The sequence below is a fragment of the Muscardinus avellanarius genome (assembly GCF_963383645.1).
Source record: "Muscardinus avellanarius genome assembly, chromosome: 17".
Classification (NCBI taxonomy): Eukaryota; Metazoa; Chordata; class Mammalia; order Rodentia; family Gliridae; genus Muscardinus; species Muscardinus avellanarius.
This window is the reverse complement of record NC_137803.1, coordinates 53,579,440-53,593,845: the sequence shown is the minus strand read 5'-3', so window position 1 is coordinate 53,593,845 and position 14,406 is coordinate 53,579,440. Positions and strand designations below refer to the sequence as shown.

Sequence of the window (14,406 nt, the reverse complement as noted above, 5' to 3'; positions counted from 1 at the left end):
GCACTTGTAGTCAGTGTATTGCTTGGACTTGTGCTGAGAGGAACTACCATGGATGCGAGCTTATTTTTCTTTATTTTTGTTTAGTAGAGTTACTAATCGTGGGTCAGTAATTTAACCCTTTCAAAGTCTATTTTCTGACCAAATTCTCTTCCATTTTGAGTACAAATTGCCTAGTTACTTCTTATGAATTTAATAATACATGGACTTGTAGTTAGCTACTGACATGAATTATTAATAATAAAATCTACCATGTAACACATTAAAAATCAGTACTTCAGCCTGGCGTGTTGGCACGTGCTTATAATTTCAGTACTTTGCAGGTTCATGGCCAGCCTCAGCTATTTAGTGAGGTGTCCTCTACAATTTAGTGTAACCCTGTTTCAAAATAAAGAATAAAAACTAGGATTGGGGGTGAAACTCAAGGGTGGAATGCCCCTGGGTTCAGTTCCTAGTACTGAAAACAATACTTCGTGTTAAAATGTGGTTTTACTGCTGATTTCAGTATTGAAGGCAGACTATCTTCTAGAAATACTTGCATAAAAAACAATTCTGATAAATTACAGTTTATAAAATAATATTATCAGTCAAGTAGAAAGAGTAAAATATTCTGTATATTTACTGTTTTGAACTGAACTGAGAGAAAGTCAGCATTAATCCAGTTCTCGGAGTACCTGCATCCTGCGTTTGGTGGTTGTTGAGTATTGTGCTGGTGATGAAACTGGTGCAGCACCAGTTCTCCCGTCAGTTATTCTGACAGAGGCAGAACAGGTGTTAAACTGCCTGAACTTAAGTGCTGAAGACAGCAGCGACACGGCTTCTATTTTTACTAGTTATATGGGAGCCATGTAGCAGATCCAGTTGCTCAAGTGTGCTTTGGATGGCAGTTCAGTTTCATTTGCTGGCCATATCGGGGCAAGGACAGGCCATGGGAGGAAAATAGTACAGCATTTGATAATGTCAGCATCTGTTATCCCTGTCAGGGAGACAGTTGAAATGTTTGAGTTACACCAGTGTCAGCAGATGCCCAGAGTTTAAAATGTACTCAGTTAAAAATGAACAGCTGATCTAAGTGATGGATGTGACATTTTAGAGTGATTGAAAATACTCTGAGATAAGGTAAACTTGTAAGCACCAAAGTCAGTTTATAATTTTACTTCATAAATGAATAGCCTATCTTTTATATTTTAGGGATTATATACTCTTAATATTGTAGCAAAGAAATTTCCTAGTTGCTGGAATGTTTGAAAAGAATTATTAAAACCTTTTATACTTATAGAGTAACAGATATAATTGTTCTTTATAAAACACAGGTAGAATAATGCCCTCTGAGTAATTTGAGAGGTCCATGTCTTTAGCTTGGGGATTCGGGGTCTGTACCGATGGACCTGACAGTAGAACATGCATTGGCCTGTGTTTCCTGGATGATCACAGGGTACGCCTGAGTGAATTAACAGTTGAACCAATTTCTTTGAATGAAAAGGTAGAATTTTAAAATCACAAAGTTTATAATTTCCAATTAATATGCAATTGTACAAGTGGTGTTCTCTCATTCTTAATAATCAGATAAAATGAAAATTACTTTCTACTAATTCTCTTATTAAACAAAATTAGTATAACTTGACATTTGTATTCAGTTTCTCACACAAAAATTAAAATATTGTACATGTATAAATATTCTAGTTGAAATAACTTTTAGTAAGAGGTGAGAATTATGACTACTAGTATTATTTTTCTAATTTTGTTATTTAGTAGCTTTAAATAGGTACAGTATCATTCTAAGAACTTCATTATTTATAATTTTTATAAGTATGCAAAATAGACTTTGCATAAATACAAAAGTATTTTGACCTCTCACGCTGTATAAGGTGGATCTATCAGGCCTATAAAATTTTAATTATAATTGCATAATACCAATGAAAATAATTGTTCATCATTCTGGATAAATTGGGGTGTGTGTGTGTGTGTGTGTGTGTGTGTGTGTGTGTGTGTGTGGTACTGGGAATGGGACTCGGGGGCATCTGCCTCTGAGCTATACCCCCAGACCTATTTTATTTTTTTGTTTTGAAACAGGGTCTCACTAAGTTGCTGAGACTGGCCGTGAACCTGTGATCCTCCTGTCTCAGCCCCCCTAGTTACTGGGATTACAAACATACGCCACCATACTTGGCTTATATATTGGGTCTTAACTATAGTATGTTCAGTTTATATACTCCCTATAGAGAAAGCAAACTGAAAAACAGCACAGTGTTTTAAATAATTGGCCATCTGTTATCAATTTACTTATAGCTATTGGCCCGGCATCTAACTTTTTTATCTTTTTTATTTTTATGTTTAAATTAATTTTAAGTACTAAGAGCATTTACAGTGGAGGTTAGGTTATTCTGTTGTTCTAGTAATTCTATTTTAGTTTTAGTCACATTTTAATCATGTGAACACTCAAAAATGTTAACTGTAGTATGTTTTAAGTGAATTTCATGATAATTTGAATTCTACTTTTTCTTTACAAAGTATAAAGTATGCTTTATATTTTATATTTTACAAAGTATAAAGTGTAGGGATATTTAGTTTCCAACTGTTATAAGTGGATATATGTTGGTATCAGTATTTCTGAAGGTTATATACTGATAGCAGATTAATTTACCAGATGAAAGTCATTCATGTAGACAGAGTCCAGAGCTGCTTTCATGTATGTAGTTGCCTCTCGGTGACTTACTACCTACCAAAAATACATACTTCTTTACATTCCATAGCATCGTATGTTCATATGGGTACATAAAGAAGTATGTACTCTGAGTAGGTGTTACTAAGTTGTTAGTTGTAAGCACATGAAATATTTTCTTTTCCCGTTTAGTAGTAAAATATTGGACTTCTTGATGTACATCAGTGGTAGATCATTTGCAGAGACTAATTAACGAGAAATTAAACTTTATAATAACAAATTTACCTGATTATGCCACTTATGGTTCCTTGTTCTTGATGGACATAAACATTTGACCGATAATCGTTGAACTTTGTCCTGGTTTTTTTTTTTCTCAAGAGATTAATGGTATTGGTTAATATTTATAGTATATTTCAGAAATTGGTAAGATCAGCCTATTTTTTTCTTCATAGTCTTGAGAGAGTTTCTTCTTTTATTTTTGCAGGTTGCTTCTAGATCCTGCAAGTAGAAAGTAATTAATTTGGTTCAAATTCTTTTTACAAGCCAGCTACCTTATTCAAAACTTAACTAATTAGCCATTTAACACCTCTTTAAAAGTGGTGAAGTGTCCTTTATTGCTCTAAGGTCACTGGTAATAACTAAGGGTTACTGGGACGCTCTTTGTCGTCCTTAGTCTTTCTTAGTTCCTTACCTGAATTTTGTGCTGCGGTGCTTGTCTGGGTGGCATACAAATTCAAATAGATGTGTAAATATCTGTTTTGGATGAGTTTAGTTTTTTTTTTATTGTAAAAACCTTTTTACTATAAAGGAAAAAGCAAAACAATCAACTTTTTTCAGTGTCTCACATAAAAGAGCTGATAGATTTTAGCTTGATCAGTTAGGTGAGGAAAAAAAATTGTAGTTCTTGAGTAGCCTTTAATTACTGTGGCATTGAAAGCTTATTTAGAAGAAACCCTCATGAAAATTTCAGATTTGGCAGAGGAAGGGTGATGAGTGATAGAATTTCTGTAGCCTGTGATAGAATGCTAGTGCAGTCCATAGGAACAAACAGCGTGCTGGTAGACGGCCCAGGACTACAGCAGTCAGCAGTGCAGCGTTGGGATTACACTGTGCACTTCGTGATTGATTTTTGTGGCCAATTAATAGGAATTTAAAAAAATACTTTTAATCTGCCAAGTTTCTTGGCTGACTAAATCTTAAAATAGTTTCTTAAATATACCATGCTTTGAAAGCAAGGGATGCAGATTAATTTTACTAAAAACCATCATTTAATCTGAGACAAAGGCTAAATCTTTAATAATATAAGTGACAGTGATAGCTTTGTACTTTTTGAGATGAACAGTTATCTGCTATGATACTTGAACAGTATTCCTTTTTACACTCCTTAAGCTGTGAAATTAGTCATGCCGGGTAGAATTTAGCAGTAAAACTGTCTCAAGGCAGTAATAGATAAGCATGCACAAAGTCCTACGCATCCTTAAAAGTACGGGCCTTGTGCTGTTTGTTACCTGCAAGCTCAGTGTCCCGCAGCATGTGCGGCAGAAGAGGCGATGGCCTAGGTCGCAGCAGCAGCCGCAGCAGCAGCAGCAGCAGCCATCTCGTCCTGATTGTTCCTTCACGCTGTTTGCTGATTCAGCACTTCTTTCTATGAGCCGGTGAAGTAAGGGAGGGTGTATCAGTGAACACAGAACATCACCTTTTAAGATAAATTTGAAAAACAAATGAATAAACAGCAACTAACCTATTTTCTCCCCCCTTAAAAAGCTACAGTAAATTTGAGTCTGTGTTGGCAGCTGGATCTGGAATGGCATATACTAGTTATTGTAGAGATACGTAGAGAGACTTAAGTGACCAAAGAAGGTTGCTGTGACCCTCAAGAAAAGGCACCTAGCTTATTTGTCAGATGAAATGCTCCAAAGAGGGAAGAAGTTGCATAGGAAGATAATTTTAGCCTAAAAAAGACAAAAAACCCCAAACCAAAGCACACCTCACTTCCCCCAAGTAACTATAAACATTCACCCTGGTTTTCTTTGCCCACCAGAATACACTGGGTTCTTCTGACTCCTCAGGAAGTATTCTGCAGCTTTCTTGCTTTGAGGTTTTTATTTTTTTATTTTTTTAAATTTTCAGGATGAAATGCTAGATCTGTAGTGAAGCTACCTTGTCATATCCAGAGGTCAAGTCTGCAAGCGAGGTCAGGACTTCCACATGGCCACTACAGAGGCTAACTTATATTCTTCTCTCAGTGACCACAGGCTAAACTGTTACAGCTTTATAGGCAGCTAAGCATTTGAAACATGCACTCCCAGGCAAACAGGCTCTCTTGTGCCTCTCTCTTCCCTGACCATATTTAGTCAACCATAGCAAAAAATAGTCTCTCAGCTGTCGATTGTCGATCTAAAAGCTGAGGAAGCCTCTATCTCGCTCTCTGCCTATTGATTGTGCATCCTGTGGTCCAAACACCGCTTGCCATTTGTCTTTTTTTTTTTTAAAGTACTGCCAAATAAAGCGGTCTCTCATGTTTCCACTTACATTTCCCAGATTTTTACTGAGCTTGCGCTGAGACTAGGAAAGCCTCCTGCGGCTGTCACTATACTTAGAAGCACTGCAGAGAAAAAAGGGAAGAGGAAAAAAACTGCCCCAGCTAGTTGCAAGACAATCTTTAGACAGACAGACAATCCTTCGGATGCCAGGATACATTTTATAACCTTTTTGTTGGTTTAAAAAAAAAAAATGTGGAGGTGACATGTTATCTAGCTGAAGGCCTGAAAGGATTTAGTAGGGATAGGTAAACCTAACCTAATAGGGCTGGTTATTGTTGTACATGCTTTCAAATTTTAATGAATGCTATTTTATTGGAAATATGTAGAAGTGGTTAAGTAGAACTCATATATTGATGGTGAAGAGAGATCATTAAATAAAAAGAAAGTAGTATGTAAGTAAAAATTTGGAAATGCTACTTCAAACATTATTTATTTATTTTTACGGGTCTGGGGATGGAACCCCGGGGCATTTGACCTTTGAGGTACACCCCCTGCCTACTTTTTTTTTTTTTTTTTTTTTGGTGGTACTGGGGTTCCTGGAAGCCCTTCTACCTCCGGGCTACACTCCCAGACCTATTTTATATTTTTGAAACAGGGTCTCTTACTCCAGTGCGGCTGGCTTCGAACCTGCACGATCCTCCTGTCTCTGCCTCCCAAGCGCGGGGATTACAAGCGTGCGCCACCACGCTCAGCCCCTTGCCTACTTTTTATTCTTTATTTTGAAACAGTGTCTCATTAAGTTGCAGAGAGTCTCACTAAGTAGCTGAGGCTGTCCGTGAACTGTGATCCTCCGGTCTTAGCTTCCCGAATGCGTGGATTTCAAGCGTGCGCCACCACGCTCGGCTGCTACTTAAAACTTTAAATGTAGTGTTATTTTTTGTAGTGCTTAAGAGATAAGTGCTCCAGAATGCTTTTGAGTAATTGTGATTTTATATTGCAAATAAATATACATGTTGAGGGCTAAAATGAATTTTATTATGAACTAAATTCTTTTTATGCCTAAATGTGAACTATACTTTTCCTCCCTTGTATATTACCATGGTTCTCTAATTTCTGAAATAGCAATTCGATATCATCATTGCACACTTTACCACAGACTGAAATAGCCATTAGCCTGTCTGTAACTTTACTACATGTTATATGTTTCTAAAAGTGCTTATGTTCTAGGTTTTAATGGCATAATCACAATAAACTTTGATGTAGAGATTTTTTTCCCCCTGGTCTGGGGATGGAAACCAGGGCATTCAACCTCTGAGCTACACCCCCTGCCCTATTTTTTATTCTTTATTTTGAAACAGGGTCTAAGTTACAGAGGGCCTCACTTAGTAGCTGAGGCTATCTGCAAATTTCGATCCTGTGGTCTCAGCCTCCCGAATGCTGCTATTACAAGCATGCACCACCACGCCCAGCTTGATGTAGAGATTTTTTTTTAATCTAAAACAATATTGAATCACCAAAACCCAGAAAACGTGTGGAGATAGACTTTAAAATTTCACAAACCTAAAAATACCCAAGAGAAGCCACCCATTCCTTAATTGTAATTAAATACATTCCAATAGTGTTTGATTGAATTAGGAGTTAGGAAAAACCACTGTCAGTTTTCAGACTCATTCTCCTATGGGGAAGTTTGTCCTTGGCATTCTTTTTTGTCTTTAACACTTAATAGTCTAGCAGTTTACTTATTTTGAATGGCTATTTTTAAATAGTGACATAAGGAATATTTTTGTAGATATTTGACAGTTTTAAAGAACCAGATTTTCTAGATACTGAAATAATTTTACACATATTTTCAGGTAATGTGCCTCAAGAGTGTAAAATAAGACAATTTTTGGGTACCTAAAGTACCCTGTCTTTGCTGTTTTATAGCAGTGAAAGTAATTATTTAGCAGATACTTATATACTGTATTAGAAACCCTTCTAAGCCCTTTTTATAAATTAGAAAATAATTGCTTATTTAAGTTTCATTACAACCCTATGAAGTCTGTTTTGTGATTCTTCTCACTTGAGAAGAGACGGCATGGCAGGCCCTAAAAATGGACCTGGTGCCCTTTGGAGACTCCATGCCAGTGGAGGCAGCTGCTTGTCCCTCTGCTTCTTAGAACTCGTTTGTTCATCATTCAGCAAACGCTTGCGTACTACCATGTGCCAGGGATTATGCCAGGCACTGTTATTAGTTGTTCCGGAACTTAATGCTTCTTTGGCACTGTTCACGAATGCCTGCTTAGCTGGTAGTAAGATCTTATCTTTAAAACATCCATGTCCTTAACCTCTGGGAAAGCAGCCAGTTGAGAAATAAAGAAGAGGTTTGAACATTAGGAAAATATTACCAAATCTCATACAGTTTCCTCCACAGGTGAGATTCTGTGGCTTACTAGTAAGGTCATTGATTTATTGAGCTAGTAACATCTTTGTACCAGTAATTTTATGAACCTCAGTACTTGCAGCGTAACTATTCTGTCTGTCTGTCTCTCTCCCTCTCTCCCTCCCTTCCTCCTTTCTTCTGGCACTGGGGATTGAACCAGGAACATTCTGCATCTGAGCTAGACCCTAGTTCTATTTATTTTATTTATTTATTTATTTATTTATTTTGTGATACTGCGGATTGAACCAAGGGCATTCTACCTCCAAGCTACACCCCCAGTCCTATTTTATTTTGAAATGGGGTCTTGCTAAGTTGCTGAGAGTAGTCTTGACCCTGTGATCCTCCTGTCTCAGCTTACAGAGTCCTGGGATTTCAGGCATTCAACACCTCATGTAGCTATATTCTGTCTTAGTAAAGAACCTCAAGGGCTATAGGGAACGTGTTCTAAGATTGCCTGCTCCTCCTCCAGGAAGCAGGCTGCTCTGAACTGCTGTCATTACATGAGAGTTTAGGGACCAGATCATCTTGCTTCACTTGCCTTTAGCTTAATTTGATGCCTAGACCCAAAGATGAACACTTTTCTTGAGGTCGTGTGTGTGTGTGTGTGTGTGTGTGTGTGTGTGTGTGTTAAGGGAGTTGATAATTTTTAATTAAGATCGGGGGTTATGGTTCTCTTACCAGAGGCAGAAATTATTCTACCCCATATCTCTAGTGTAGAAGACTTTCAAATAATTGATGTTGATACTCACTCTCAAGGAGGTGGAGCTTCCAACTTCCTGTGTGGGCCAGGCAAAGTGACTTTGTGTGGAAGAGCATAGCCTAGAATAGGGATGAAGAGAGTAGCTTTATTTTGGAGAAACTTGATATGTACTCCCTCAGCCCGGTGATGGAGGTCAGCATCAATAGTGGGTCCAGTTGATAGTATGTATTCTTGACATGACATACCCTTCTTCCCAAGAGCCCAGGACCCCATCAATTTCCAGCTGAGGAACATTCTACAAAATGTCCAGTTAATACTCTTAAAACCTCTTAGAGTCATCAAAAATAAGGAAGGTATGAGAAACTGTCATAGCCAAGGGGAGCCTAAGAAGACATTAAAAATATAAGGTGGTATTCTATAACAAGACAACATTAAATAAGACTCTTCTGTAAATCTAAAATTTTTATGGAGTAAAAGTTTATTTAAAAGCATAGAGGGAGCTGGGCATGGTGGTGCACCTCTGTAATCCCTGTACTTGGAAGGCTGAGACAGGAGGATCACTGATTTCAAGGACAGCCTCAGCAAATAGTGAGACTCTCATCAACCTAGCGAGACTCTGTTTCCAAATAAGAAAGAAAATAGGGCTGGTGGGTATTAGCTTTAAGGTAGAATGTCTCTGGGTTACTCCCAACTAACTAACAAACACATGCATGCACACGTGCATGTAGGAGTGGGGATGTAGGTAGCCCAGTGGTAGAGCACTTGCCTAGCATGGACCAGGCCCTGTGTTCAGTTCCTGGCACTGCAAAAATGTATGCATGAGTTCTTGAATGAATGATCAAGAAAAATTAATCTACCTACACTTAGCTAGTTGACAGCTGACCCGTTTGTTTGTTTGTTTGTTTATTTATTTATTTATTTATTTATTTATTTATTTATTTATTTATTGTGGTACTGGGGGTGGAACCCAGAGGCTTTCTACCTCTGGGCTATACTCCCAGACCTATTTTATACTTTATTTGGAAACAGGGTCTCACTAAGAGAGCCTAAGTAGCTGAGGCTGGCTTTGAACCTGTATGATCCTCCTGTCTCAGCCTCCCAAGCGCTGGGATTACAAAGGTGCGCCACCATTCTCGGCTGACCCTTGCATTTATATTTGGGCTTTTGTTTTTTGATACTGGAGATTGAACCCAGGGACATTCTACCTCTGGGCTATACCCCTAGTCTTTTTTAAATTTTGAAACAAGGTCTTGCTAAAATTGCTGAGACTGGCCTTGAACCCAAGATCTTTCTCTCTTACCTTCCCAAATACTGAGACTACAGGATTACAGCACCTAGCCTTCACAACAATCCCAACAGCTATGTAAATTTGTCTTTATTGTTATTGCAACCCCCCATCCATTTCGTTGCTGTTACCTGGCTGGTTTTATGTGTGTGTTGTACCAGGCACTGAACCCAGAGGTGGACTACATCCCTTTTTATTTTTTATTCGGAGGCAGGGTCTTGCTAAATTGCGCATGATGGCTTTAAACTTGTGATCCTCTTGCCTTGGCCTCCTGAGTATCTGAAATTATAGCTGTGCGCCACCACCCCCTAGCTGTTCTTTATTACCTTTTTTTTTTTAATAGTACTAGAGATGGAACCCAGGGTCATTCTACCTCTGAGCTATATCCCCTGCCCCCCTTTTGGTAGTTGGATTTCTACCTCTGAGTTGTACCCACCCCCAGCCCTATTTTATTTTGAAACAAATTCTCACTAGATTGATGAGAACTCACGACTTCCTGAGGCTGTCCTCAAACCTGTGATCCTCTTGTCTCAGCATCCTAAGTACTAAGATAAAGGTGTGTATTACTGCACTTGGCTTAATATTTATTTTTAAAACAGGGTCTTGCTCAGTTGATGAGAGCCTCACTACTTGCTGATGCTGTCCATGTACCTGCAATCATCCTGTCTCCACCTCCCAAGTACTGGGATTCCAAGTGTGTGCCTTCATGCCTGGCTTTTATTGCCTCTTTCATTAGTAGATAATTATTGAAATTGTACCTACGAGATTTTACCAAGCTTCAGTTGCATTCTTACTAGGGTATATTCCTTTTGTTTTTTTCCCCTCTTACAGTTTTTCCCCTTTGTAGCACTCCATTCAGTTTTTATTTCATTAAAAAAATAGCGATAGTTTATCCCTAAAATGTCAGAAAGCTGCATGCTTTTGAGAATTAGGATAATTAGATTTCTGTTTGTTTCAAAGGGCTTTTTTTTTTCTTCTGCGGTACTGGGGATGGAACTCAGAGGCATTCCATCTCCAAGCCATACCCCCAGCCCTATTTTTTATTCTTTATTTTGAAACTGGGTCTCACTGGGTTGCAAAGGGCCTCACTAAGTAGCTGAGGCTGTCCTTGAACTGCCATTCTCTGGTCTAGGCCTCCCAAATGCTGGGATTACAAGCATGTGCCACCACGTCTGGCTAAAGGGCATAACATTTTGTGGGGGAGTACCGAGGATTGAACCCTGGATCTTACACAGGCTAGTCAAGCACTCTACCTGTGAGCTATACTCCCAGCTCTAGGACATGATTTTCTTTAAAAAGAGATATTTTCATTTGATTTTCAATTTTCATTTGAATATGTTTTTCTAAAGAAAATAGCAGTAAATTATTTAAATATAAAAAGAATATATATTTGACTTTCAGTGCAATGCGTGTCTTACTATCAAAATTACCGAGGCCATGGATTGTGGATGAGAAGAAAGATGACGGTTATACTGCCTTGCACCTGGCTGCCCTTAATAATCATGTAGAAGTGGCTGAACTGTTAGTTCATCAGGTAAGGAAAGCATTTCACTGATTTTTTTTTTTTAAAAAAACAACTTTGGAATATTTTCATTCTTTGATTTTTTTTTTCATCAGATCTCTATTAGTAGGTTACAGTAAAACCATGTGACAGGGAAAATTCAGATACAATACATAACACTGGTTCTTAAGTGTAGGGCTGGGGCACTTGTGTGAGGGGGCCCCTCGGTTCCCAGCATTTCTTCTGCACAGTCCTCCTGGACCCATCCAGTGAAATGAGCACCTACTAACAAGGATGCCCAGACTGCTGCTGCTGGTTGTGGGAGTGCGAGTCAGCTGCAGCACCAAGGACCATCTTTGTTGGTGTTTAAGCTGGTGGAGCCAGTGACCATCAGACTGCTGCCAGAGTCAGGGACTCAGCTCAGAACTGCCCTTGAACCCGTAGGATTTGTGGGTGGACAGCAGCACACTCACAGTGGTCACTTCCTTTATCTCTGAAGTAAGATGACTACATGTTCATGAGGTTGGATCTGGGGGAGAACTTACTATACTTGTGTGATATTTTAGTATATTCAGCAAAGTTTTTAACTGCCTCAAGGAAAATAGGCCATATAGATACAGTGAAATTACCAAAGAATGTTCTGTGATTCTGGACTTGAATCGGGGTGGGGCGTCCGGTCTTTCCTGGCTTCACGAGATTGACTCCTGACCACCTTGCTGTGGATGCACAACTCCCGCGGCAGCAGAGCTTCACGTAGGGCTTGGGAAGCACATCAGTGTGGAAGGCGCTGCTCTGCAGACGCCCCTGGCGGCTGCGGCCTCCGCTAGGTTTCGAGTGACGAACTTCTTAACGGCCTTGTCTTTGGGCCCACACAGGCGCAGTTAGTACAGCGAATCGGCTGCACGTGGCCTTGGCCTTTTTTGGCATTACTGTTATTCCTTCTGTTTTTGGTCATCTTGGGATAAAGGACCCAAAAGAGCTAGACAGTTTTACACGTTAGTTTCTTAGTCCTTACCTAAACCCTATAAAATAGGTTGTATTTTATTTCCTCAGTTCTACTTTGCAATTTTGCAACTTAGTTTCACCTTGGAATTGAGGAAATAAGTATGAAATGGTGAAATGCTTGCTGGCGTTCACCTGGCTTATAAACAGTGGAGTGTAGCCAGGGTCCCCTGACTCCAAGTTCAGTTCCGCCCTTCAGCTTGGCATCAGCTGTTCTCACGCAGTCCTCATACAGCGGCTCTGTAGACTGCAGGGCCCTGTGTAGGACTGCCCACCCTCCCTTCAACGGTTTTTATATATGAATCAAGCATCTTCTCCTGAGCAGAGTTTGAATGAGGAAGAACTCAATTATGTAGCAAGAGAAACTGAATTTGTCAGATTATTGAAATAAACCAAGTCAGTCACTAAGGTAAACATGAGAAGGAGGGAGGGGAGGGATGAGGTGGAAATTGGGGAAGGGCTAAATGAGTGATGTGTGCATGTGTGCCTTTACCGTCCTGCACCTCATCAAGATGTATGACTACAGTGTGCCAGTAAAAGGAAATCTCAAAAAAAAAAAAGAAAATAAACCTAACCCCAGTATGAAGACTCAATAACTTAAATAATTTTTCAGAAATCTTTACAATTGAAATGAGTTAATTATCTCTGTTACTCTGTAATAGAGATTGAAAGAGAGTTATATTTGACCTTTGTACTGTGCTTTGCCCTTGAACTGTTCTTAAACGGCATCACCATAATAGAGATAGTCTTTAAACTTACTATTCTACTTTAGAAAGTTTGCTGCCCCATCTATTTTTTCTATATTCACAGTACCTGTGACCATATGAGACCAGTGTCACAGCAGCTTAGAAGGAAGAGTAGATAGTCAGCAACGTCCAGTCTTATTTCTTCCTTATTCAGTTACAGAATTCATGTTCTTGGCTGCTGTCAACATTTAACCATTTAAAATTGTTCTTCTTGTTCAGGGTAATGCAAACCTGGATATCCAGAATGTAAACCAGCAGACGGCCCTCCACCTGGCTGTTGAGCGACAGCACACCCAGATTGTTAGGGTGAGTATTCATTGGCCTCAAATTCAGCTTCCAGCTGTTTTCTCATCAGAGTTTTAGTTTTGAAAATTAAACTTATACAGTGTCAAATTTCTCAAGAAAGCCAGGCATGGTGGCACACATTTGTAATCCCAGCATTCGGGAGGTTGGGACAGGAGGATCATGGTTCGCGGACAGCCTCAGCTACTTAGTGAGGCCCTTTGCAACTCATGAGACCCTGTTTCAAAATATAGAATAAAAAATAGGGCTGGGGGTGTGGCTTGAAGGTAGAGTGTCCCTGGGTTCCATTCCCCTATAACACACACACACACACACACACACACACACACACACACGAGTAAAAGCATATTCCCTCCCATTGTATACAGTTGGGACTAAACTACAGATTTAAAGCATTGGCTGGACATTTGCTTCTACAAATTCCAAGGAAACTGAAAAATATTTTTTAATTTTACTAATCTGGCTATTCCAAACAAAGTAGTTGAGAGAATATTTGTTCAAATATTTCTATAGAGCAGAGATTCTTTCAAGTTCTGAGGCTGAAGCAGCAGCATTAGTATCACATGAGAACTTGGATGGAAGATCAGTTCTCGCGCCTTACCTCAGGTCAGCCACACCAGAACTTCTAGGGGCAGAGAAGTCACACTCTGGCCATTAAGCTGCCCAGGTACTCTGATGCTTGTTCCAATTTGAGAAACGAATTGCCCTAGAGTTACGTTTTATGTAACCTTTTTGGAACAAAGAAAAAATATTTAATTTGCCAAGACAAGTAAGACTGTATGCTTGAGATTGGTTTCTTTAATGGGTATTTTTCTAAAGTTCTTTGGTATTTGTAGAAAGGATTAGGACAATTATTCGTTTAAAATAAACAAAATTTTAAACTTATATTTACTTCTAAAGTCATTTGTCAAAATATATAACAGATATACATTTTATCTAAGAGGTTATGGTTTAGCAAACACTGTTTACATTTATTTTTACTTGTAATCTTTTTGCATATCCAGGCATGGTAGTGCATACCTATAATCTCAGTACTTGGGTAGCTAAGACAAGAGGATTGCAGTTGGAGGCCAGCCTCGGCAATTTAGCAAGACCATTAGCAATTTAGTGAAATCCTCTTTAAAAATAAAAAGTAAAATAGAGTTGGGCGTGGTGGCACACGCTTGTAATCCCAGTACTTGGGAGGCTGAGACAGGAGGATTGCACAGGTTCGAAGCCAGCCTCAGCTACTGAGTGAGGCTCTCAGCATCTTAGTGAGACCCTGTTTCCAAATAAAGATTAAAATAGGTCTGGGAGTGGAGCCCA

The 14,406-nt window shown here is 39.1% G+C and overlaps 1 protein-coding gene across 1 annotated transcript in view; it reads left to right on the top strand.

Moving 5' to 3' along the window:
- MIB1 (MIB E3 ubiquitin protein ligase 1) overlaps window positions 1-14,406 on the top strand; it is a gene marked incomplete at both ends in the record, with an annotated part of 99,075 nt that overhangs the window by 68,350 nt on the left and 16,319 nt on the right. The window contains 2 exons of the mRNA XM_080714308.1: window positions 10,951-11,083; window positions 13,018-13,104. Coding sequence (XP_080570434.1) covers window positions 10,951-11,083; window positions 13,018-13,104 — 220 coding nt within the window. The remainder of the gene's footprint in view (window positions 1-10,950; window positions 11,084-13,017; window positions 13,105-14,406) is intronic.